Raw genomic sequence first — 27,975 nt, forward strand, 5'->3', positions numbered from 1 at the left:
AATAGTCGAATACCCGAACATATAGTTCAAATATAATACAGTGTTTATAGTCCTAACCTAACCTATATTGATTTTTCTACCCTGGAAACAGACATTCTTGTGGCCAAAACGGCATTTATTGATCGGTCGGATAGAGAAAACAATAGCCTACAATAGTCGGAAAAGAAAAAACAGGCTATTGCCCTAAACTTCTTCTATTTCCTAATTTTGTCTCAATTCGTCCAAACATTTTATGTAGGTTATGTCCATTTCAATTTCAACACCAACTCATCAATCTGAAACTTTGACTGATCCTCATAGTCTAACTCAGCCTTCAAAGTTATATTTCATAATTGATGTTGTCAACATCCATTGGAGCATTCAGGAATGTCTCATTTTCTTCCTTGATGTCATATCCATTGGAGCATTCAGGAATGCCTCAATTTCTTCCATGATGTAACATCCATTGGAGCATCAAGGAATGCCTCAATTTCTCCCTTGATGTCACATCCATTGGAGCATTCAGGAATGCCTCAATTACTTCCTTGATATCATATCCATTGGAGCATTCATGAATGCCTCAATTTCTTCCTTGATGTCACATCCATTGGAGCATTCAGGAATGCCACAATTTCTTCCTTGATATAATATCCATTGGAGCATTCATGAATGCCTCAATTTCTTCCTTGATGTCACATCCATTGGAGCATCAAGGAATGCCTCAATTTCTTCCTTGATGTCACATCCATTGGAGCATTCAGGAATGCCTCAATTTATTCCTTGATATCACATCCATTGGAGCATTCAGGAATGCAATCAGTCTCCAAAGACTGAACATCCAATTTTTTGTTAAATATATCCAAAGCAACCGAATAAAATAGTTTCAAAACAATTTCTCAGTTGCCAAAACAATCTAATTATAACGAATAAAGTTAAGAATTAACTATAGTTATCTACTACTATATCCAGTGCCAACAAATAAATATAGTTTCAAACTAATTTATCAAGTGCCAAAACAATCTGCGATTTAAAGAATAAAGTTTAGAATTGTAATTAACTATAATCATCTACTACTATTTCCAGAGCCACCGAATAAATTTAGTTTCAAATCAATTTCTCAGTGCAAAAACAATCTGCAATTTTATAGAATAGAGTTTAGAATGAACTATATTTTTTATCCACTACTATTTCCAGAGACACCGAATAAATTTAGTTTCAAATCAATTTATCAGGTGCCAAAACAATCTCAGACTATGAAGAATAAAGTTAAAATTGTAATGATCTATTAGTAAGTGGCTAGTACACTACTCTGAGTAGGCACCACGACAGCCGGATGTAGAGGGGGCGGGGGTGGGAGATGCACCATAGTCGGAGGCGGAGGATGAGGGGGATGACACTTGAGAGACAACATCGCCTCACTGTGATACTTCTTGAGATGCTTCATGAGACCGGCCCGCTCGTTGAACACTTTGTCACAGTGCGGACAAGTCTTGTGCTCCGCCATATGACTGCGCCGATGTGACGCCAAATGACCTTTACAGGTGAAGTCCTTGGGACAAAGGTCACAACGGAACGGCCGTTCGGCGGGCTCGTTCTTCTGGTGGGACCGCTGATGAAACAGAAGGTTACCCTTCAACTGAAACGATTTGCCACACTCGGTGCAACTAAACGGTCTCTCCCCGGTGTGACTCCTCATATGGTTCACCAGCGTCTCCTTCTTCAAAAACGGTTTAGAACACACCGTACAGTTGAACTCTGTCTCCATCGCGTGCTGCTTCACATGATTATTCAACTGTTCCTTCCTTGTGAACGCTTTAGAACAGAACTCACACTTGTAGGGTGACTCCCCAGTATGTATCCGCATATGATTGTTTAGATGTTCCTTACGTGTGAAACATTTAGTGCAGAACGTACACCGATGAGGCGATTCCCCCGTATGTTGTCTCACATGATTTGTGAGGTGTTCCTTACGTGTAAAACTTTTCGTACAATACATACACTTGTGCGGGGATTCACCCGTATGCTGCCTTACGTGATTCACAAGATGATCTTTCCTGGTGAAAGCTTTCGGACAATACTGACAGTGAAACGGTGTTTCACCCGTGTGCTGCCTCACATGGTTTACTAGGTGTTCCTTCCTGGTGAAGGTTTTCGTGCAGTAGCTACAACGATGCGGGGATTCGTTGGTGTGTTGCCTCACATGATTCAACAGATGCTCCTTACGTGTGAAAGTCTTTGAACAGAAGTCACAGCCTCGTAAAGTTCTTACCACAAAACTGGCACTTGTAGGGCGTATCCCCAGAATGACACCGAAGATGGTTATCCAGATGCTCTTTCCTTCCGAACGATTTGCTGCAAATGGTACAGCCATGAGGTTTGTTGGGATTTATCTTTGGTTGCGCATCACCGTTAACGTTGCCAAATACCTGCATCAAATCAACTATTAGCATACAGTATTTCACACAGTAAAACACTTTCATGCAAAGTTGAATTAACATGTTTATTGCAGTTTTTCAGTTAACTAGTTGATCTGGCTGATCAAATAAACTATTAGCATACAGTATTTCACACAGTAAAACACTTTCATGCACAGTTGAATTAACATGTTTATTGCTGTTTTTCAATTAATTGGTTGATCGTTGAGAAAATTGAAACACTTTCATTCACAGGCAAATGAATGATAGCAAGTTAATTGTAATTTTTCAGTTGATTGCTTGATTATTGAGGAGATTAAAACACTTTCGTTCCCAGGAAAATGAATTGATTGCAGTTTTTCAGTTAATTGGTTGATCGTTGAGAACATTAAAACACTTTCATTCACAGGCAAATGAATGATAGCAAGTTAATTGTAATTTTTCAGTTGATTGCTTGATTATAATGATAGCAAGTTTATTGCTTGATTATTGAGGAGATTAAAACACTTTCATTTACAGGAAAATGAATTGATTGCAGTTTTTCAGTTAATTGGTTGATCGTTGAGAACATTAAAACACTTTCATCCACTGGAAAATGAATATGAATGATAGCAAGTTTATTATAGTTTTTCAGTTTATTGCTTGATCGTTGAAGATATTAAAACACTTTCAATCTCAGGTAGGCCTAAGTGAATGATATCGTTTATTGCAGTTTTTCAGTTTATTGCTTGATCGTTGTGGATATTTAATGACGTGGATATAATTCGGAAAACCTTACACAAATTTGGGAAAGGAGTAGTTTAAGGTTACGTCATTTTTCCTCTCTCTATCATTTTCATAATGCACCACTTATTGTACGAATGAATAAATTTCTTGTTTTTATCGTACGGCTATGTTTATTATTGCGGATGATGTCCACATGAGCTTTTAGCACATGATGCCCACATGAGCACATTATCAAACGTTACAAGAACCAATCAGAGAAGTCTTCTTTTCAAAACACTTTCTCTGATTGGCTCTCATGATATTTTATCGGGATTAAAAGTTAACAGGTTTTTGTGCAACCGGGTGTTAGAGTAATTGGTATGGATATGATAGATATAAAAGAACGCTAGCGAGCTGAAATCTCAATGTCGATCAGACCGTTCTGTCTGTACCCCTACGGTAGGTGTACGTCAGATTATGCATGAGCCGAGAAACTAAATCTGGAAAGAGCCAATAAAACTCGTTGTGACTTGTCTATAGCTGCTCACACTGAACGCAACCAGCAAGTGCACGCGTTCAGTGTCAGTGTACCTATTGATCATTCCAGGGGCCCGTTTCACAAAGGTACAAGTAGGTTGCAAGTCTTGTTGCCAACCATGGTTTTGGAGAACAGCTGATTACTAGCGTTTCACAAAAGCAGAATTGTAAACTTGTAGTTACAATGAATTTCTACAAGTTTACAAGTGATTTGCTTGTTACGAACAAGTGTTTCACAAAGATTTTCATTGTAGCCAACAATTTTTGTCGAAATTACTTGTTCGTAACTATGAAATTTCTACCGAAGTGGAAAGCTATGTAAAGGATTTACAAGTGATTATTAAAATGATTTTAAATATTCAATAAATATTTCTAATAATCAAAAATACCCTATATTCCTCTATAGTTCATTATTTTGGAAATATATGCATCAGGAAATTGAATTTAATAAATTTCCAAAATTGTTATTAATGTGTTACCTCATAGGTTATGTGTACTATAGTATGTATACACAGTATATATAGTATACATTATATATAGTACATTCACTATATATATACAGAGTGCATATACTGTTAGGTTACAAATTCAGCAATAAATGAAGTAGACTCTACAAAAAACATTATATTGCTTTCAAATATTTTAAAAGTAATTATTGAAAAGTACAAGTAACCTTTATTAAGGATGAAAAAAGGAAATCATCATGAAAATAGGTTATGTTTACTATTGAAGTACTTGTAGACTTGTAAAATTGTAAACTTGTAGATCATAAATTTATGTGAAACGTGAGTACTTGTAAACTTGTAACTACAAGTACTTGTTCGTAACCATGGTTGGTAACAATACTTGTACCTTTGTGAAATAGGCCCCTGATTTTGTTTCTCATCTGCGCGCTGGTAATGCATGACCACGCGTGCACATATACGCACATATACGCTACCAATGAGATCATACTCTTGAAAATGACTTGAATTTTACAGTATGAAACAAACCAGGTGATCTCTCGATGATCTTTCCAGATAGGTGATCATTTTTTCACTTTATTGACAGAAGCCTATTTAGTGCACTTTGTCCATTTATATTGAGGCTGTGCAAAGGCTAAAAATAAGCTTCCTACTCGTGATATATTTGTATATTAAGGCTGAGCAAAGGCTAAAAATAAACTCTACTCGTGATATTTTTCCAAGTTTTTCGATTTTTATATCATCAAGCTATCAAAATGCATAAGTTTTCTCAAAACATTTTTTTCGATCATTACTTTTTGAGATATGAGCGCCTTAAGTTTGAATTTTTGGGACAGAACGTTTCAAATTCGGTAAGATATAAATCCATGAGATTTAAAGGATGGATTTTTCATGGTATTGTTGATCTAATAAAACAAAATTTTTCTGAAACTATCAATTTTTGAAAAAGTTATTCAATTTACTAAAAATAACTATTAGTTGAGTGAATATTTTCAGAAAATTTTTGTTTTACTAGATCAACAATACCATGAAAAATTTATCCTCTAAATCTCATGGATTTATATCTCACCGAATTTGAAATGTTCTGTCCCAAAAATTTAAACTTTAGGCGCTCATATCTCAAAAAGTAATGATAGGAAAAAATGTTTTCCTGAGAAAATTTTTTCATTTTGATAGCTTGATGATATAAAAATCGAAAAACTTGGAAAAATATCACGAGTAGAGAGTTTATTTTTAGCCTTTGCTCAGCCTTAATATACAAAGTGTCCCACCAAAGGTGTAATAGCGGAAGACTATAGATTCTACATGAAATTTCCAACAAAAAATGTCCAGTAAAATTTTCTTATATCGACCTTAGATTTAGAGATATGTATCGAAAGTTCACCAAGTTCAAAGCCAAATTTCAAATAGTTTGAACGCTCATAAAAATTTCAAAAACTTTAAACAACGCAACAAATTATATGAATCTTATTGGAAATTCCTCCGTCTTTCCAACCATGTCCTTACAATTAGATTTTGACTGATAGTTTTCTAGTTAATGAATTTTCTTTAAATATCGAAAAATCTCGAAAACTAAAATCGATATAAGAAAACTTTACTAGATATTTATTGTTGCAAATTTAATGTAGAATCTATGGTGTTTGGCTGATACACCACCTTTTGTGGGACACTACGTATTATCATAGATAAACAATAGCATAAGTAGATATTCATTCATTCATTTATTCATAGACAATTATATCCCATGATATAGGGCGTTTATGTCGCAACTTTTACTGTTATCTCAATCCGGTAGTCCACGTAGTTCTTTCCCGTGAAGCTTTATGACGCTGGTAGTCTCTCATATTGTACCGTTCATACACTCTTAACGGGTCAAAACATTAAAAATCGACAGTAATCGACGGAGATAACAGTAAAAGTTGCGACACAAACACCCTATAGCATGGGATATCTACTTATGCTATTGTTTCTCTATGGTATTATCAAAAAATACAATTGCAACATGTTAAAGAATCGACTGACCGGCTTCTTTTCGCTGTGATATCTGCGATGCACAATCATCTGGTAACGATACTGGAAATTCTTTCCGCACAGATCGCAGATGTGCGATGTGTGCGCCGACGGAGAGGGGGAAGCTGATGGAGAGGAGGGGTTGCCTACCCCTGCCCCACCACCCTCCTCAACCTTGTTGGTCGACGTGGAAGCCGTGGTTGTGGTGGTGGTTGCAGTGGTCGTCAGTGGTATGCCACTGTGACCGCCACTTGTGGTGCCACCCTGCAGCTTGCCAAACACCTCGTGGTAGGCCAGAAGTTCTTCTACGTTCACCTAAAAATGGCACCGATAATATTTATATTATTTATAAATCTGAAGACTAGTGTGAGAAAACGACATTAACATAACAATTGAAAGCAAATCTTATTCAACGACAGAGTTCATTAAAATATATCAAGTATCTTGTGCCCGGTTGCAGAGTAGTAACATAAAATCAAACATAGCTATGTGAGACATAGTTTAAAATCACTGACATAAATGGTTGGTCGTTGCACAGTCGTTAGCCGAAGCCCATTTAGCTATATCTCGAATTAAATATATCACACAAAAGTCACACTGCAGCTCTATTCACTTTTTCCGTACATGCTTCTATCCAACCAATGTCTTGGCATCGGAGAAAGTTTCAATCCACATAACTGAGGACAGACCTAAAAGATCTCACATAAAATTGATAAAAAATATGGCGACTCTTGGCTTTTAGCGAGACCATATTTAGCGATTTGCAGGTTATAAACAACGAGAGACAAAATAATTTACTTATATACAGATGATTTTTCGTAAACTCTTAAAAAAGCTATCACAACCTCTAAAATGAATTTGGCGGGAGTAGATATTGGATTTAACAGCACGACTTCGGGCCCATAACTTAACTGACCGATTTTAGCTATTGGAGACATAAATAAGCTGTTTATGACGTCTGTGCAACGAAATCCTGTGTCTAATTGGGCGTTTTTAGTCTTATGGGAGCTATAGTTTACTTTGACATCTGTGCAACGAAAAGTGGAGTTATGGCTTCATAATTAATAAGTTGAATGCTTGATTTTATCATTATGTGACGACTATGCAACCGGGCATTGGTCTCTCATATGTGAGTTCAACATTTAACTTTAACAGCAGTTTGTTAAATTCTACTGTAAAGCAGAATCCAAAACGAATGTTAAGTAGCATGCTGTAGAAGGAAAAATGTAATTCACTAACAACTGAGTTGATACAAATCAGAATTATTGTTAGATAATTGAATAAATAGGAAGAAGAAATCAAGATAAATACTGATTTCTAGGTACATAACATTTACTAAAAAACAAACCTTTGTATGAGTATAACTGGCTATGGCGTCCCAAAATTGTTTCCAGTACAGAAATAGTGAGGAAATTGTACAGCTATAGGTTCAGAGTAAGAGAGAATCGACGAAACCACGGTTAAGATTAATAATAGATGAAAATTTCTGTCAAGTAACAGATGGCGTCATCATCGACACAATTCTATGATGCAATTGTAGCAGCTTGAGATGTTTTATTTATGTTTACAAGACCTTTTTAAAAAATGGTCTTTAGATTGTAATAATAAGTCTTCTGACGGAATCAGACTATTCAGCTCACCCAGAGATAAAGTTGTTCGAATTAGAGTTTTTGAATAAGCCACCCGATTTGACACTCAATATGACCGTTCCATAAGTAACAATAGTGTCCTGACCTCTTTCTAATCAGAAATGGATATCAAATATATCTATAGTACCATAGCCACATCTAATACAAGGCCCTGGCCTACGATGTAGCAACGTCGCAGTGTAGGCCTAGAATCTAATACATAATTGGTGAAAAAGATCAGCTGGTATTTTTTTAAATCTTTTTCACCGATCATGTATTAGATTCTAGACCTATACTGTGACGTTGCAATATCGTAGGCCAGGGGCTATTAGAGGTGGCTATGATAGTACATATTCCGGCTTCATTTATTAACATGGCAATGAATTCTACTGGAGTTTGCCAAAGCCAAATAAAATCGAAATAATCTATTATTAACGAGTTTAGTTTGTATGTTTGACATTGGAGGTACCTTGAACATATTCTGAGAGAGTTCTGTTGCTCCAAGTATAGTTTTGTGGTCGGTTTCACCGTTAACTTTCAATATTGAGCCGCCGTCAATCGCTCGGAAATCAATCGTCGAATGTGTGGCAGGCTGCATATGCTGCTGTTGAATTTTCAACGGATCTTGCCCCGGAAACCTAATCGAAAAAGCACAAAATCATTTCTACTGTGTATCACAGTGGTTCATAACTGAAAAATACATCTTTACATGAATAATGACATAACTCTTTTGGGTGGGCCGTCCACTAGAACCGTTTTCGTCCGAACTAGCATCGGCCGAAAACTACCGAACGCGACCGAACGATCCCCCAACAATGAAAGGAATAGATACTCTTCCATTGCAACAGGTTCATACGGCCGTACACGGCTGTCTCCGGCCGATCAATTTCTCGATCCGAATTGAATGGGATATTACGGCTTTATCCGGTCGAACTAGCTAGTCGAGCTGAGACAACAAAGTGTTCCTAACCTAAAATTGTTTCACAGTCTTGTCTGTTTTTGTTTTTTGAACTTGTTCTGTTTTATAAAGTTGTAACTATGGACAATGAAAAGTTGATACGTTTGGTTCTAGAGCATGTTCCATTGTGGGATATGCGAGACAAAAGATATCATCGTCGTGATGTTCAAATAGGAATCTGTGAACTAAGATTGCTTGATAATGAATAACTAATTTATTGGATATTTGTTTATTCAATTTTCAAAATCTCAATATAATCATTGTTTATGAAAAATTTTGGTGGCAATGATAGTAATTAATTCAATAATTGGCAACTAGACTGACGTAAACGGTTTCAATGGACGACCATATTCGGCCGAATTAACGACCGGCAGATTCGTCCGATCCAACGGCCGATCGGATCGGTTGAATACGGTTCCAGTGGACGAAAAGGTAACAAAATTCATCCACACTCTCGCCCAATGTGTACAAAAGACGACGAGCGCGAAAGTGTGGATGGCAGCTTTGCCGGCGACCTGTCGACTTGACTGGGCCTTCGCTTGCCATTGCTCCGATTTTTGTCGAGCAAAGGCGAGTGGCCAGCCGAGCATCCACCAATGGTCACATTGCAGTGTGGATGGCAAGACCAACGTGTGCAAGTGAACACTTGGTTATGCATGACCAAGCGTGCAGATGAGAAACAAAATCTGGAAAGAGAAATAGGCACACTCACACTGAATGCGTGCACTTGCTAGTTGCGTTCAGTGTGAACAGCTACCGTACATGCGAGTGACAACGTGTTTCAATGGCACATTTCAAATTTTGTTTTTCGTCTCATGCATGATTTGAAGTGCACTTGCACATATGTGTATTCAATGTGATCACACCCTTAAGGTAGGCACACACATATCGTCATCGGACGGACGGCACGCATCGGACGGATCGGATGATTAGATTTGATGCATTGTTTTACGGATAGGTATGCGCACTCCAATTGAAAACAATGCATCAAATATAATAATCCGATCCTTCCGATGTTTCAATGGCACATTTCAAATTTTGTTTTTCGTCTCATGCATGATTTGAAGTGCACTTGCACATATGTGTATTCAATGTGATCACACCCTTAAGGTAGGCACACACATATCGTCATCGGACGGACGGCACGCATCGGACGGATCGGATGATTAGATTTGATGCATTGTTTTACGGATAGGTATGCGCACTCCAATTGAAAACAATGCATCAAATATAATAATCCGATCCTTCCGATGTTTCAATGGCACATTTCAAATTTTGTTTTTCGTCTCATGCATGATTTGAAGTGCACTTGCACATATGTGTATTCAATGTGATCACACCCTTAAGGTAGGCACACACATATCGTCATCGGACGGACGGCACGCATCGGACGGATCGGATGATTAGATTTGATGCATTGTTTTACGGATAGGTATGCGCACTCCAATTGAAAACAATGCATCAAATATAATAATCCGATCCTTCCGATGTTTCAATGGCACATTTCAAATTTTGTTTTTCGTCTCATGCATGATTTGAAGTGCACTTGCACATATTTGTATTCAATGTGATCACACCCTTAAGGTAGGCACACACATATCGTCATCGGACGGACGGCACGCATCGGACGGATCGGATGATTAGATTTGATGCATTGTTTTACGGATAGGTATGCGCACTCCAATTGAAAACAATGCATCAAATATAATAATCCGATCCTTCCGATGCGTGCCGTCCGTCCGATGACGATCTGTGTGCGTCTACCTTCAATCGGAGCGAAGGCGAGTGGTGGCACCGTAGCCATCCACACTCTCGCGTTCATCGTCATTTGTACAGACTCGGCGAGAGTGAAGCGCCGGCATAAGAATTCATTCCATTGTATTTATACGATAAAATAAATAAATGTACAGAGTGGGGAAGAGATTGACGAGTTTGGAAGTAATGAACTGTTCAAAAAAATTCTTCAATGGGTTCAATTCAGATTGAAATATAGTTTTTTTAATTTTTGAAAATTATATCAGTTGAATGGCGGCCATCAGCAGCAATTATACACTGATCTAGCGTATTTTCGAAGTTTTAATACGCATTTTGGAACACTGCGATTGGTAATCTCTTCTCTGATTCGCTCCTTCAGTTCATTGTAGGCAATGTTTGAAAACTTTATTTTTGAGGTAACCCCATAGAAAAAATCGCATATACTTAAATCGGGTGAGCGAGCCGGCCACCTCAAGTCCACACTTAGTGAGATAAGCCGCCCTGGGAACATTTGTCTCAACACATTCATTGAAATACGCCCTGTGTGGGCTGTAGCTTCATCCTGCTAAAACCATATTTCTCTCAAGTCATGTTCCTCAGCAAGTTCTTCCAATTTGGGACGCAGAAACGTTTGTAACATTGTCACATAACGCTGGGAGATGACATTGACATGACGGTGATGTTGCCATTCTCGAAGTACTATGGCCAGCACGCTCACCCGATTTAAGAATATGCGATCTTTTCTATGGGGGTTACCTCAAAAATAAAGTTTTCAAACATCGCCCACACATTTTGAAAGAACTAAAGGAGCGAATCAGAGAACAGATCCAGGCTTTACCAATTGCAGTGTGCCAAAATACGTTTTAAAACTTCAAAAATACGCTACATCAGTGTATTGCTGATGATGGCCGCCATTCAACCGATATAATTTTCAAAAATTAGCAATAAAAACTAAATTTCAAATTGAATTGAACCCATCAAAGAATTTTCTATAATTGAAAGGTTCATTACTTATAACCCTTCCAAACTCGTCAATCGGCTCTGCCCCATCCTGTATAAATAGATAAAATTATGTAAAGGGAGAGCCAGGAATACCAACTTACGCAGACATATTGACGAGCGGCGGTCGGATATCTTTGGTCTCCATTTTGCATCCGTTGACTACATCACTGGCAGCAACAACCAGTTGCAGTTGTTGTTGCTGCTGCTGCTGTTGTTGTTGTTGTTGACCTCCAGCATCCGAGTTGGGTCTCTGTTGTTGTTGTTGTTGCTGCTGCTGCTGTTGTTGCTGCCCCGGGTCCTGGTGTTGTTGTGCCAGAGTGTGATGGTGCAAAACCTGTATTTCAAACATACAAAAAATATTCAACCTGAAAATATTCCTGACTGTAAAAAATAAAAAATGACCAAGGCCCGGTTCCAAGGACACAAGTTAAATTTAATGGACCATTAAACCTATAGATTTAATGATCCATTAGATTCAATAATTATCCTACACACCATGACCTAGACTACTACAAGTATTTCTGTGAACAGTAGATCTCACGCAGTATTCTCATCCACAAGTACCTGATTGAAACTATAGACCTTATGGAAATACAGCAATAGATTGGCTGCTCCACACATCTGTGTAATCACTTGTCAGCTGATTTATGATGAATAATTCTATAGTCTGATTTTTACTCTAATATTGGCGTATGAAGGAGGCTCCTTTTTCCTTTTATATTATCCTTGAAATGCAAAATTTCCAAAAACCTTGTATACACGTCGACGCGCAATTAAAAAAGGAACATACCTGTTAAATTTCATGAAAATCTATTACCGCGTTTCGCCGTAAATTTTCAACATATAAACATTTGAACATTAAGAGAAATGCCAAACCGTCGACTTGAATCTTGGACCTCACTTCGCTCGGTTAATAATCTATGTTATTAAGATAGTATGCCAGAAAATTCAATTAATTGAAGTCAAACACCCTCAAATTATATAAGTTAATTAAATTGAAGTTGGTGAAAATAATAATTTTGGGAGAGAATCCTGTTTTTAAAACGTTCTGATTTTAAAACCTTTCTACCTTAAAAATACCTTGATTGTGATAACTAAATGACCTAGTGATATTCTCGTTATAAAGTCAGCAACTTATTATCAATGATTTGCTATAATTGTCTGAAATTTGACAAAGCAGGTAACTCCACCCTTTTCCGACTCCGCACCACTGTCAAATTGTTGTAGATTATGAAGTATGAATTACCAGAATATTTCATCTCAGTTGAGAAAAGTTATTATTAAATCATGAAAAGATAATATAGTTTCTTGATGAATAAAACAATTTTGAGATAAAAGTGATCATTATCAACAAGGATGAACATTTCAAATCGGATCAGATTTACCGGGATAACATGAATTACATCTGTTTACCATAGAAGGCGGTGGAAAAAGAAAAGTCGCGACAATGTCGTTTTCTATCATTCCTATTATTTTATTTCCTATCATATATTATACAACAAATATAACAATTTCCTATAACGTGAATCTGTAGCGAAAACTTATCAAGAACTTTTCATACAATGGTGAGCCTTCTTTTCAGTAAACGAAAACATCGACACATGTACCTAAAGAAGAGAGCAGTGGACACAACAAATCATGCCTATATTTTAGGCTCTACTCACACTAGCGCCACTCAAATCGTTCGACTCCAGCCTTGGATTCTCTAGTCTTTCGGACATTACGACTGGAGACGCTTGTCATAGTCATTGTTACTACTCTAGTTGCCAGTGGCCGTTGGCCTTTTTTAAATTTCAATTATCGGTTATTTTCATCAAGCATTTTTGTGATAATAACTATTGTATAAAATAGAGTATTTCTAAATGATGGACCCATTTTCAAAATTGGTATTTATTGAAGTAAAAATGCAAAATGGACAACCTTTATATCAATGGAAAGAGAAAGTTTCAAAGTTTTTTTTTAATACTTCACACTCTTTGACAAAATAGTCCACAGTTCAAAATTACCGCCTCACTAAGTATCCACTAACCCCCACCACAGCCTATTCCACCACCTTCATCCCTTACCACACATAACCTTGTCATCTGAGTAAATTCTCACAGTCTGATGATGACCAACAGGTCGAAACGATCGTCACTACAAAAGTAAGTGCATTTTCACTTCAAAAGTGTTTTTTAAAATTCAAGTTTAATTTTAACAGTGAAAAAGTATGGATATACAAGAGAGACTTCACAAGTGTTCAATAAGGCCTCCGGCTGCTGCACGGCAAACATCTAAGCGGTAGCCAAACTCGTCCCACACGCGAGAAAGCGTATCTGGTGTTATTGAGTGCACGGTAGCAGTGAAACGGTTCCGCAGATCGTGCAGCAGCCGGAGACCATATTGAACACTTGTAAGGTATTGAAAAAACTTAGAAACTTTCTATTTCCATTGGTATAAAGGTTGTCTATTTTGCATTTTTACTCTAATAAATACCAATTTTTGAAAATGGGTACATCATTTAGAAAGACTCTCGCTTTCTCGCGTGTGGGACGGTTTGGCTACCGCGTAGATGTTTGCCGTGCAGCAGCCGGAGGGAGGCCACATTGAACACTTGTAAGGTATTGAAAAAAAACTTTTAAACTTTCTATTTCCATTGGTATAAAGGTTGACCATTTTGCATTTTTACTTTGATACCAATTTTTGAAAATGGGTCCATCATTTAGAAAGAACCTGTACTGTACGGGGAATTCTACTACTTTTCCAACAAACCTAATAATTGAACGTTTGCTCGTTCAAGTTTCCACTTCAAATCTTAACCTCACTTTTTTCTACTCGAAACTCGAGTCGCTTGGCGACCAGCATGTCGAGTTGCCAAGGAACTGAGTCTCTCAGTCTCGGAGTAAAAAGCAGTCGTTAGGTCATGTCAGAGGCCCTGAAATTGATCAGTTGCGACCTGAAAACTCTGACACCAGACCTGAGCCAGCCAGGTCACTCGATATTATTATTATTAGTCTCGGAGTATGCTGAACGGTGAAAACTTAGACCAGTTATAGAATAGACACGCTGGGAAGTCTAGCCTCTGAAGCCAACATCTACTGCCATATCTCCAAATCGTGACGTCATCATCGGATAGAAAACTTTCAGATTATGTTTATTTCAGAAGGATGTAAATTATTATTCATTAAAATGGTAAACTCCAGCTGCGCTCCCGCTGAAATAGACACAATCTGGTATGGAAAACAATGTAAACAAACTCTACAGAAAAGTTTTCTATCTGATGCTGACGTCACGATTTGGAGATATGGCAGTAGATGTTGGCTTCATCGACTTTCAGTATGAATATACAATAGGCCGTGTCTATTCTATAACTGGTCTAAGGGTGAAAACATGGTGGAGTGGCGAAGGTAGATTCAAGGCGCATCCACACTCTCGCCAAGTGCGTACAAATGACAACGAGCGCGAGAGTGTGGATGGGTGGTTTGCCAGCGCTCGCCTTCACTGGCCTTCGTTGGCCATCGCTCCGATTTTTGTCAAGTGAAGGCAAGTGACCAGCCAACCATCCACGAATGGTCACACTGCAGTGTTGATGGAAAGACCAACGTGGCCAAGCTTGGCCAGCAACTTGGCGAGAGTGTGGACAAGGCTTTAAACGCAGCACTCAAGTTTAAAGCTACCTTTGCTGCTACAATATGGTTTCCATCCATACTGGAATCGCCTAACTTGAGATTTACCATTGGAAAAGACATGCATTTCATTTCCATTTTAGTAGTTTATGATATCTTTGCAAAATTGTTTATAAAATTGAATAATAAAAACATGCAGCGTTGCCGAGGGACTGTGGCTCGAGTCGCTTTGCGATTCAAGTCGTGCTAATGCGAGTATAGCCTAAAACATAAATTGAACGGTAATTGAATAATTACCGTGAACATATCTGGTTGGGAGCGGTTGTGAGTCACATGGTAATCCCCTCCGTCAAAAGCCACCTTAAACACACAGACATAACAAACCCCGGTCAGTGATCGAGTCAAAATTACAGAGTACAAGGGACTCACTTCACGCAAGCTTAGAAAACAAAGTGAAATTTCTGAAGACATGATCCATTTGGATTCATGAAAAGGAGAGTTACCAATCAGTTTAAAAAATATACCACGCTGAATATTAAAAATATTGCTTCTTTATTCAAGTGCATTTCTATTTTATTTTCAGTTTGAAAAAGTTATAATCAGTTTGAAAAATATACCACGCTGAATATTAAAAATATTGCTTCTTTATTCAAGTGCATTTCTATTTTATTTAAAAACTAGCTTACCCGGCGAACTTCGTACCGCCAAAAAGTCAGTGTATCTCATGTCACACTTGACTTTATTTGGTGAATCATAAAATTTATCTGACAATCAATATTTTCATTTACATCTCAATACGGACTTCCTATGTGCTTAGTCATGCAGCATTTATTATTCCAACATTGCAACATATTCTCGGATCAATTGGCAGTAATACCTATCAGTAAAGTGTTGAATTAAAAAAAATAGATACCGGTAGGTTAAATCAGTGTTTCAAAGATGAATTTAATGTTTTCATAGTTGTTGATTGTCAATAGATGGTCCAGGAAATATGCGATGTACGATAAATTACACAGAATTCCATATTCTTCCCATCTTCAATTTTAGGATGAATATAAGCTAAGCTAAATTAAAAAAATCAATTTAGTCTGTCATTCTTCAGTAATTAATGATTGCAATATGAACAACTCTCTTTCATGAGATGAATAATTTATTATTTTCCAGTTTCTCAATGATTGGGGAGTGATAATTATTTGTATAGGTCTTCTAAGGAGCGATTATCTACAGCTGGTACCAATCAACTTCGATACACTTACTTCAACTCCAAACCACCGTTTTAATACTAGTACACAATTGATCACAGGGTGACGTGTTTATAATACAGCTGGTAACTTTATATGCTAAATTATAAGTAATTATACCTAAAATTTCAAAAACATAGGTCTGTAAAATGGATTAATAAATAATTATTATTAGTCCCCCTATTAGAATTTCTGGTCAGAAACCATCCCCAATATTCACACAATATATTCCCAAAGTTTCATGCCGTTCTGTCAAGTAGTTTTCGAGTCTATAGGGAACAAACTAACAAACACACAAACAGACATTCAATTTTATATCTAGAGATAAAATTGACTATTCTCAAAAGAAATAATTTACAATTCTCAAAAGATGCTTTTTGGAGCCGCAACAGTCTACTGATTTTTCAGTTCTGGATGGACAGTAATAATGTATCCAATTATTATCATATGAAGTATTAATAGGTGTCAAAGCACTGATTATCTGCGTCAACAAAGTTAGAATTGAGCAAGATGTGAGAAGACGCGGCCTCAACACCCGACATCGACTGACTTAAAGGACTGTAAAATGAAAACTATGCATCCAAAATGGCTGGAATTTTGGTGAATTACTTCTAAAATATAACCCAAAAGATACACCAGCACTCATTGGCAGAAAATATTCGCTTTGCAAAATTGTGCGATTTTTCGACTTTTTCAAGCAAATCTATATATATTCAATGAGACAGCACTGCATCGTCAAATTGATTATATTCAACCAAATGTGTTTGCATGCCTTGTATGGTAAGGTAGCACAATTTGCCAACGGGGATATTTTGTCCAAATCTCAACTTATTTTATTCAGAGTATAGTCTATCAAAATTAAAACCTCATTAAGACCTATATGCTCAATAAAAGTTCTAAGTCCAAGCCACCTGATACTATTTTTCAGGCGTTTTTGCACTGGCGGTGGAGAGCATCCTGCCCTACCGACACATCCACCGCCAGAGAAAAACGCTTCATGTGGCTTGGTCCTAATTGTACAACTAGATTACACCAACAGCTAACTCAAATGAAACACATTATGAAAAATGCGAGCTTGATTTAAGCTCAATTTCACAAAACGAAAACTAGGTTTGCGCGGCAGTTGGATCTATAATGAGATCCACGATATAATGACAGTGGATTAAGATGGGAGAACAGCGTTGCCGATTCTCTGCCTTGATTAATTATCTTTCTACATTGTCAAAAACAGATTTGGCGTCGTTGTGGAGCAAGAAAAGGATAGTACTACCTGCTTTGTCGAATAATAGACAAGGATAGCAACACCAAAGTTGATCAAATACTGTCATTATAACGTGGACCTCACTATAGTCAGATGATTTAAAATTGGTTTCAGTTGGATTAGAAGCACATGCCGCTTAAACCTAGTTTTCGTTTTGATGATATCGAGCCCTAATCCTAGATTAATTAACTTGGTTTCAACTACTACCATAGAGAAAAATTAGCATAAGAATATATTCCATAGTATATGGCATCTATGTTCTAAAGTTCACTGTTAACTCAAGCCGATAGTCCTAGTAATTGTTTTTCGTGAAGCTATGTGACGCTGGTAGTCTCTCAAATTGTACCGTTCTTACACTCTCACCCGGCCAAAACAGTAGTAATAGACCAAAATCGGCTTGAGTTAACAAGAATCGAGTTGAAATTTGGAACATAAACGACCTATACCATGGGTTATCTTCTTATGCTATCATTTTTCTATGCCCTATGTACACAAGACTGTGTACATAGGGTATGTCTTACAAATGTATGTCTTACACAAGACTGAAAAAATATTCCTTATCCTTGAAACTTTTCAATATTCTGCCAGACTCAGCAAGAAACTTGCCTTTAACAGTATTCCGACAAAAACTTGAAAGCCTTTTCTTACATTACCCACTATACTCACTTTCTGATTTCCTCCAGCTGCCAGTAGAGAATCATTTTCGGAAACCATACGTAATAGTACTCTGTAGTCTCTAACTTTATATTTTTATGTGTTTATATTCAAATGATGTATTATATACGCTAATTATTTTACTCTTGATATTATTGTTTTATTGACATATATGGAGGAAACCTTAAATAGAGGTTTCCAATAGCATTGTTTGTGTCCTGAATGGAATGAAACTTTTATTCTAGTATTCTATTAGAATGTATTTATAATGTATAATTTGACGTTTTCTATGATAATACCGTACTGAGTATACGAGCCCTAGTATTCCTGAAAAGATGAATCATAACATAAAATTGGATTCAAGTGCTGACCTGTTCATGCAACTGTTGGCGTTGCTGGGGCGTGAAGGTGATAGGCAGCTGTGTGGTGTGATGTGTGGGTGTGGGCGCCTGTGCTTGCGCGTGCGACTGTGTCGTGGTGGTTGGGGTATTAGTTGATGACGTCAGCTGTTGCTGCAGTATTGGCATGTCGCATTGCACCTGAAAAAGTTGGGTTAGGTTTCACTTTCACTTGTTCAAACTTACTCAATTTACTCATTCATTGATTGAACTTCATAATTATGGAAAAGATAATTAATTAGTCCTTGAACATATTCAATTCCTAAGTTTAGTCCATTAATGTTATGAGCAGGTTAGTATTATCATCGTCTCCTCAATCTACAATCAATCAATTCAATTCAAATCTCTTTATCCATATAGCATACATTGTACACTGAATAGTGTAAATAGTGAACAATCACTGTACATGATAAGTACACAAATAATAGTTATTTGTATATCTAGAGTGAAAAGTAAAACTTTTCTCCCTGTGTGAAAAAGTTTGAAGCCCGAGGCGAAGCCGAAGGCAACAATTTTCCTAAAAGAGAAAAAGTATTTTTCGCTCGTGATGTACACAACATTTTTCCTCCATCTACATTTTTTTATAGAAACTGCAAATCAAATCATTTTAATAACTTACGTTATTGGTGACATTGGGGGTATTCACAATATTGTTTTAGCCAGCTAAAGTGCTATTTGATAACTCTGGATTGTGAACGCCCCATCTAAAACCATCTGCTATTAGCTAACTGCAGTAGCGATCCAAGCGGATAATTTGTGTAACTTGAAGTTAGTTTGAAACTTAGACCAGTTATAGAATAGACAAGCTGGGAAGTCTAGCCTCTGAAGCCAACATCTACTGCCTTATCGCCCTATCGTGACGTCATCATCGCATAGAAAACTTTTAGATTGTGTCTATTTCAGATGAAAGTAAATTATTATTTATAAAAATGGTTAACTCCCGCTGCGCTCCCACTGAAATAGACACAATCTGCTATGGAAAACGATGTAAACAAACTCTACAGAAAAGTTTTCTATCCGATGCTGCGATGGAGCGATATGACAGTAGATGTTGGCTTCATCTACTTTCAGTATGAATATACAATGGGGCGTGTCTATTCTATAACTGGTCTAAGGTTTGAAAAAGTAAGATTATAAACATATGGCTGCCGTTTTAAAAAAGGTAGCTAGAGTTGGCAGACTCAAACCTGCGCTATCTGCTATCTCGTCTGTTAATTTTTTTCTAACGTACCACTATAGCATTAGTTAACACAGACTTAGCAAATAGCTGGAGATAGCGAATAGCTCGACTTAGCCAGCTAACTCCAACATTGTGAATACCCCTAATGTTTTCTAACAACATAACCTAAAAACTAAAGTCTAAAAACCGTTCGTCTGATTGGCACTACCGATTGTGCTATCTATCAGCAAAACAATTATCAGTTGGGCGGTCATCAAAAATGGCTCACGCGTTTCAGATTTGAATTGCAGATGAAACATATTTGTTGGCTGATATTTTGAATATAAAAAAATATTTTAAAATATGTATAAATTTTTATCGTCTACTAATATTAAGTATGTAATATCATACAAACATATATCATGAGTTGATCAAATTTCTGGTTGTGGTATTGAATTCAGTTGATTCAATGGCAGACACCTCTATTATGCTTCCTCATCTGACAATATTTCAAAATTTTCCGTTTCTCTGCGCCACTAATCACTTATCAATTATCACTAATCAATTTAGGAGGGTCATTATTATCAACCTCCATTCACATAAATCATAAGACACAGAGAAAGGGTAAGGAGTCAATTTTAACAGAGCTGAACAGCTCATCATCTTTATTAATTCAATTCGTTTATTTCCACATGGTATAACAATACATGTACATCATTATATTTGATTTTTAACAGAATAAGAATTACATTTTTACAAAAACAGTACAAGGAACATATTGATTGAAAGGATTTCCCCCAGTAAGACTATGCGTCTGAGTTTGTAATGGTCAATTGGAGATTGAAAAAATGACCCTCGTATAAACCAGATTATCGAATTGATCTAAATCTATTAGTATGTGGTTGACTACTAACCTGGCAATGCACCTGTTGATGAGTGGGCGCAGTGCTGCACTGCTGGCCGGGGGGCTTGTCTGCCTCCTTGGAGGAGGTGAGCGCAGGGGGCACGGCAACAATGTGCGGGGCGGGGGTCAGGGCGGGCAGTGCCGAACTGCTCACTGGTACTGTGATAGTGTTCACTGGTAGCTGAAATCAACACCAAAAATTAATAGATTGTACGTCTAGCGACAAAAGTGCAACTTTATTTACGCTTTTGTTTTGGTAATATGTTATGGTTTAGTGCTTATTATTGGTTGAAATTGTTTTGTTTTTCAATTGTATTGTATCATTGTCATATCTATCATTGTATGAAACACTTCACTTATATGGGCTACTTTTTAACAAATTAATAAAAACAATATAAAAATCTTGTAGTACCCTTTATGTTTTTAAAACTTTAAAATAGTTCAACAACAACTAGTTTCGACCCTATTTTAAAGTTTTTAAAAAATAAAGGGTATTACAAGATTTGAATATTGTTTTTATTAATCTATCATTATATATACTATATCATTATATAATACTATCATTATATATGTTAATTATATTATACATATCATTGTATTTGTTGTGGCCATTCTTGAATTGAGCGCGCTGATGTTGCGCTGCTCCGTGCGGTGCTGCCTCCTGGCGGTGGATTGTCGAAAACTGTCGTCAGCCCAGGCTTTCTTGTCAGTCGGGAAAGAAAGCAGACGGAGTCAAGAGTGTACAAAGCCATACCGTTCCGGCTCACTTTATTTGTTATTTGTCTATCCGGACATTATATGTCAATAATTGATTGAAGTGTTTAATGAATGTCGTGAATATTTGGGAGAAGCAAGGAGCAGTGAAATTAATATTGCCAAGCAGCTTGTAATCATCACCAGGCCACAGTATCAGAGTATCAGAAAGGTATTTCCTTTCCCAAAGGTATTTATCCTTCTCATTTCTATATTCCATCCTGTATTTCGATTTCAATACCTTATAATTGATAATCTGGCACATATAAAAATTACGACTGGTGAGTCTATTATCTATACTAATTTGAGAATTTCCATAGCTTTGCTCACAGTAAATATTTCTTTTAATTCCAGCTTGGCAAGTATTTTCATTAAATACAATAATAATTTAGATACAGTCCTCTCACTCTACAAAACAATATTATAATATATCATTATATATACTTTGTGCTTATAAATTTAAGTTTGATTTTTGGTCCTTCAAAATTATTTCTTTAAAATGTGAATATTTATTATTTTAGTGATAATAATGTGAAATATATTCCTATGTTTGGTTTTAAAACATCTAAATTTAAAAATTTACGTTGTGAAAATAATTGAAGGCTGAAAATTTTGTGAAGTGAATAACTACAAGACTTAACCTATTTTGGACTATGTGTAACCTTATATAAATTTGGGAGATGAATAGCACAAGGCTACCTTATTTTTTCTCTCTCTATAATTTTTATGATATACTTTTTGTATGAATTAATAAAGAATATTCAAGTATATGGAATTGTAGAGAACTCATTCCTCGCACACAGGCTTTGCCCATGTGAGGAACCTTCTTCAAGTTTTCTATTTGTATATTGTTTGTACTTTCTAAGAAGAAGAATAAAGATAATTTCAATTAAATTCCTACATAGTGAGGTCCACGTTATAATGGCAGTATCTGATTAACATTGGCTATTAATCGCAGCTCTCTTCCATCCCCTTCAACGCAACATTTCATTAGCATCCTAGCAAGTCAATGCTATAGTGATACATTACAAAAAAATATAGCAGCTGATTCAGATAGTAAAAAACTCGACTTGGGGTCAAATGCTAGCACTACGTTTAACGCTAAACCACGTTTACTTGTAGATAAGGTTGCATTATCATATATGTGTTTCATACGGGGGTTTAGGTGGGCCGTCCACTGGAACCGATTTCGTCCGAACTAGCATCGGTCGAAAACTACCGAACTCATCCGAACGATCCTCCAACAGAAAGCTATAGATGCTCGTCCATTGCAATAGGTTCATACGTCCGTGCACGGCCGTCTCAGGCCTATCAAGTTTTCGATCCGAATTGAATGGGATTTTTCGGCTCTATCCGGACGAAGTCGAGCTGAGACGTCATCATCCTAACCTCAAAATTGTTTCACAGTCTTGTCTGTTTTTGTTTTTTGAACTTGTTCTGTTTTATAAAGTTAGACAATGAAAAGTTGATAAGTTTGGTCCATGGACAATGAAAAGTTGATGAGTTTGGTTCAAGAGCATGTTCCTCCATTGTGGAAAAAATATGCGATAAAAAAGATATCATCATCGTGATGATCAAAGGAATCTGTAGACAAAGATTACTGAATAAATAGGATCTGAAGGTAATTAATAACTAATTGAGTGGATATTTGTTTATTCAATTTTTAAAATCTCAATATAATCATTGTTTATGGAAATTTTGGTGGCCATGATAGTAGTCAATTCAATATTTAACAGTTTAGCCAACTATGAACTAGACAGACATAAACGGTTCCAATGGACGACCATATTCGGCCGAATCAACGGCCGGCAGATTCGTCCGATCCAACGGCCGAACGGATCGGTTGAATATGGTTCCAGTGGGCGGTTACCCTTAAACGAACAGCTGACATTTCTCCGTTTAAACCGAGCCTAAGGCACGTATGCAGATACTCGGTTCAAACGGAGAAATGTCAGCTGTTCGTTTAAACCCCGTATGAAACACATTATGTTAAATGCAACCATATCTACAAGTAAATGTGGTTTAGCGTTAAACGTAGTGTTAGCATATGGACCTTAGTTGGCTATCTCAAAGATCGTGAATGCTCCTATTAAACAATTCAATGATAAGTTGCAAATAAATATTTTTCCTGGTTTATCATTGGTTTCACGAGCAGTTAATCCTTGAGATTCAAATGAATATGCCTACCAACATTTTAAAAATGGATACTTTCTTCAAGTAATTTTAAAAATTGAAAATCTATTCATGTTTGATAGAGAAGAATATGGAGATAGTTCACCGACAAATTCCAGTACGAGCCTTTTTGGCAAATCTGTTATAAGAGTACTTTAAATATGAATCACTATCGTTATAGAATACTTTAATACTGAATCACAGTCGTTCATCTGTAGTAATAGAGTGAGTTTACCTGAGACTGGTGTTGGACCAGGGTTACAGTATCGCCGGCCACGCACACTGACGACAGTGGATCTTTGACACTCTCCAGACGGGGCGTGTGCAGGCCATATACTGACACCTAATAATGCACAAAAACAACAATAAAAATAATTTCATAGCTTCAATCTTCTCAAAACAGTAGTAGAGAACCATCTAATGATTATTGAACTTTCTTAAGTTAGGCCTATAGTTTGATAGAGTGACATTGTAGCGTCAAGGTTGAGTAGTAGAGGATTAAAAAATCTCAACTCCGCCAAATTCATTTCATAGCTTCTATCTACTTAGTATTAAAGTTCATTCAAGTTTTTTCAGTTAGGCCTACATTTTGATAGATTTACAATGCCAAGATTGAGTGGTAGAGTCCGCCAAATAGGGAATATTTTTATTTCAGTTCATTTACATGTGGTGAGCCCGGATTACCAAGTCTTGGATGGCTCTATTCTACAGAAAATAAGATATATTAAAACAAATTAAGTTATGTGGATCCACAAATTTATTTTTCAATTTTGTAGCTCAATTTATTCTTACTTTTCTGCTATCACTTATCAATTTATTATTGGATTTCTCTCATTTTCTCCTTCTCTCTCTCTTTTACTCTCTCTCACACTATATTCTCATATTTCTTCTGCTCCCAATCTATTCTATTTACCTGAAGATTGCCGTGATTACTCTTATCTGCTATCTGTAATAGTGGACTCTGTTCACACTATCTTTCATTCCGTTTGACTCTCGCATTGATCAACATCCTACAGTCTTCTAGTTTACTGTTTATCTAATCTTGAATTGGAAATACCACATACACTTGAGCTAGGTGACTAGCTGCTATGGCAACAAGGAATTGGAGATGCCATGTATACTTGAGCACGAACATTCCCAATTCCTTGTTCCCATAGCAGCTAGGTGACTAGCTATAGCAGGAACACGGAATTGGAAATGTCATATGTACACTTGAGTACGGACATTCTCAATTCCTTGTTCCCATAGCAGCTAGGTGACTAGCTGTCGCGGGAACACGGAATTGGAAATGTCATATGTACACTTGAGTACGGACATCACAATTCCGCGTTCCCGTAACAGCTAGTAGAAGGTACTACCATACAGAAACAATGGCATAAGTAGATATCCCATAGTAAATGGCGTTTATGTCGCAACTTTTACTGTTATCTCAAGCTGATAGTCCACGTAATTCTTTCCTGTGAAGCTTTATGACGCTGGTAGTCTCTCATATTGTGCCGTTCATACACTCTTACCGTTCACACATTCACACACTCGTTCATACTCTTACGGTCAAAACAGTAAAAATCGACAATAATCGGCTTGAGATAACAGTAAAAGTTGCGACATGAACGCCCTATACCATGGGATATCTACTTACGCTATTGTTTCTCTATGGTAGTACTATTGTATAATGTGCTGCATGATTGAATGTGATTTGGGTGTTAGGGTTGTACTGACCTGGGGCACGTGACCGGGAAACAGCGTCTGTGTGAGCACCCAGTACTTGGCCACGTTGGACAGTGTCACTGCATTCACTGCAGCCGACTGCTCACTGTCTCTCACCATCACCTACAAACAATCAACAATCACATTACTTACTGAATATTTCTCAAACCAATTTCAAACTAGCAAATAAATTAATATTGTGCCATAAAGAAAAGATAGTATAAGAAGATATCTCATGGTAAAGGGGATGTATGTACTAATTTCCAATGTTAACTCAAGCTGATAGTCCTAGAAGTTCTTTTTCGTGAAGGTGGCGCTGGTAGTCTCTTATGCTGTGCCGTTCTTATAATCTCATTCGGTTGAAACAGTAATAAGAGGAAGTAGTTGAATGCAATAATTGGTTTGAGTTAACATTAAATCGGCTCGAAATTCATAACATAAACGACCTACAGCATGGGATATCTTCTTAAACTATATTTTGTGCAACAAAGAAACTATCTTGCGAAACAGAAAACACATTTACAAAAACCGTCTAAAATATAACATCTATAGTGAGGTTCACATTATAATGGCAGTCGAGAAATATAGGAGAACAGCGTTGAAGATTCTCTCTCGTCGCTGCTTTCTATAGAGGATAGATGATTCCGGGAAATCTAATGTAATATTAAGTGTTCAAGCTTATTTAAAATAATCAATTATATTTTATTCGTCAAGAAATAAATTTTTATTAACTAAATAATGCATTTTTTATATTGAGATGAAATATTTCGTTAAACATATTTCTAAATTGTTAAAAAAGATCTGACAGCGTTACAGAGGTAGAAATGGATAGGGATATTTGCTTTATGAAATGATGAAGGTTAGCAACAACAATGTTAATCAAATACTGTCATTATAACGTGGACTTCACTATATAGGCATATGTGATAGCCTATTCACCAGAATAACATGAATCACAGCTAGCTAATATTAGTAGGCGGTGGTAACAGAGAATCGGCAACATCAAAGTCATATAATTTGTATTGACTTGATAACGTGAATCTAATGCCTAGTCAACTCTCTCGCCAAGACACTGGCCATGCTGATAAGCTTGGCCACTTTGGACTTGCCATCCACACTGCAATGTGACAAATTGTGGATGTTCGGCTGGCCACTCGCCTTCGCTTGGCTGGCCTTGGCTCGACAAAAATCGGAGCGATGGCAAACGAAGGCCAGTGAAGGCGAGCGGTGGCAAACCACCCATCCACACTCTTGTGCTAATCGTCACATTGTACACATTGGGAGATAGTGTGGATGCGGCATCTTTATATTAGGAAGTTTTGATAACTTATAAATTAGATTACCTCAGCCTGAGAGTGTGCTGGAAGATTGTTGGAAGCCATAGGCTGCTGCTGCTGTGACTGTTGCTGGTCGGAATTCATGTTGATGATTCCTTCTCTCACAGCTACTGTCTCACATCATTGACAAAGAAGGAACCTGTAAAATTTGTCATGAATTTAATTTATGAGATTAGCAGTAAAATGTTTAGGTGAGAAGTGAGAATAGCATTCACATATAAGCAAACTTAACTTGTCTTTCTCTTCAGCTAATGGACAACATCAATAGCTACTTATCAATAACCTATCATGTTATCTTCAGAGATGAATGAAACTCTTTTAGGTAAATAATTATTGATTTCCTAAACAATATGGTGCCGTAACTAAGGTAAACGTGATATTTGAGCAACTACAGTTTAAAAACAACAAGATCATTGTAGTTTATAATATTGTAACTCAGGTCTAATCTTGCCATCATTCATCCTTCATCAAGGTTGAGAGTTCTGAGATAAAAAGATTATCCAGCAATAAACAAATCTATATAAAATATTAAAAAGTCAATTATCAGAGTTATTCAATTCATAAAATAACAGAGTCATGAAATAATAATTTACAAAACAGTAGACAATTTGTTCATTCAAAACTGATTCTGAGTACGGTTGTTGTGTGGGTAATTGTCATCAAAAGGAAGTCATGTGTTTCAATTCTGAATTAAAGTATAAAAAGTATTTAATATTGTGGAATGTGCAAAATCTAAATTTTTTAAACTCCATAGTAGAGTACAAGAAAACAATTTACTTGCCTTTATCTATCCTCCCATCTCCTTCCACCATCCACAAAACCATAAACAACAGACAACACTGAAAATGGCCGCTTATTGAGAAATGCACATTACTTGTCAATTGAAATTAAGATTTTCTGCTGTATCAACATACATATTTGGATTATTTTTGTTAAATCAAATGAAAAAATAAGATACAAAGCTAGAGAATCACATAAAACGCTAAAATTTATTTAGTTTATGAGACGATCATTGATATTCAATCATTTTGGTGAATCAAGTTGAGTGCTGTTTTTATGTAAAACATTGTTTTCTCCTTAAATAAATTTATTATTTCTAATTTAAAAAATATATTACATTTTTCATTTCTGATATTATAATTGATTTGAGAGAAATTGACATATTTATGAAATTATAAATAATGTTTCGGTTTAATTTGATTACAGTAGTACTAAACCACAGATTTTAACGACTAATGCCGCATCACATCTGTACAGATTTATTTTGCTTGAAAACTGAAGTTACATGAATAGAGAGTAGACGTTTATTTATTGTTCGAAGAAAGTACGATC

At 36.6% G+C, this 27,975-nt stretch overlaps 1 protein-coding gene across 1 annotated transcript; it reads right to left on the reverse strand.

Moving 5' to 3' along the window:
• Positions 1–780: 780 nt before the first annotated feature.
• Positions 781–27,682, reverse strand: LOC111064315 (zinc finger protein 26). The gene is given in 12 exon segments (XM_022352023.2): positions 781–2,231; positions 2,233–2,405; positions 6,122–6,424; positions 8,207–8,375; positions 11,554–11,786; positions 15,355–15,417; positions 18,585–18,752; positions 20,685–20,855; positions 23,835–23,942; positions 25,319–25,429; positions 26,650–26,782; positions 27,425–27,682. Coding segments are annotated over 11 exon segments (2,544 nt in total). The 5' UTR covers positions 26,728–26,782; positions 27,425–27,682; the 3' UTR covers positions 781–1,264.
• Positions 27,683–27,975: the final 293 nt, after the last annotated feature.

This window comes from Nilaparvata lugens, chromosome 8 (assembly GCF_014356525.2).
Source record: "Nilaparvata lugens isolate BPH chromosome 8, ASM1435652v1, whole genome shotgun sequence".
Classification (NCBI taxonomy): Eukaryota; Metazoa; Arthropoda; class Insecta; order Hemiptera; family Delphacidae; genus Nilaparvata; species Nilaparvata lugens.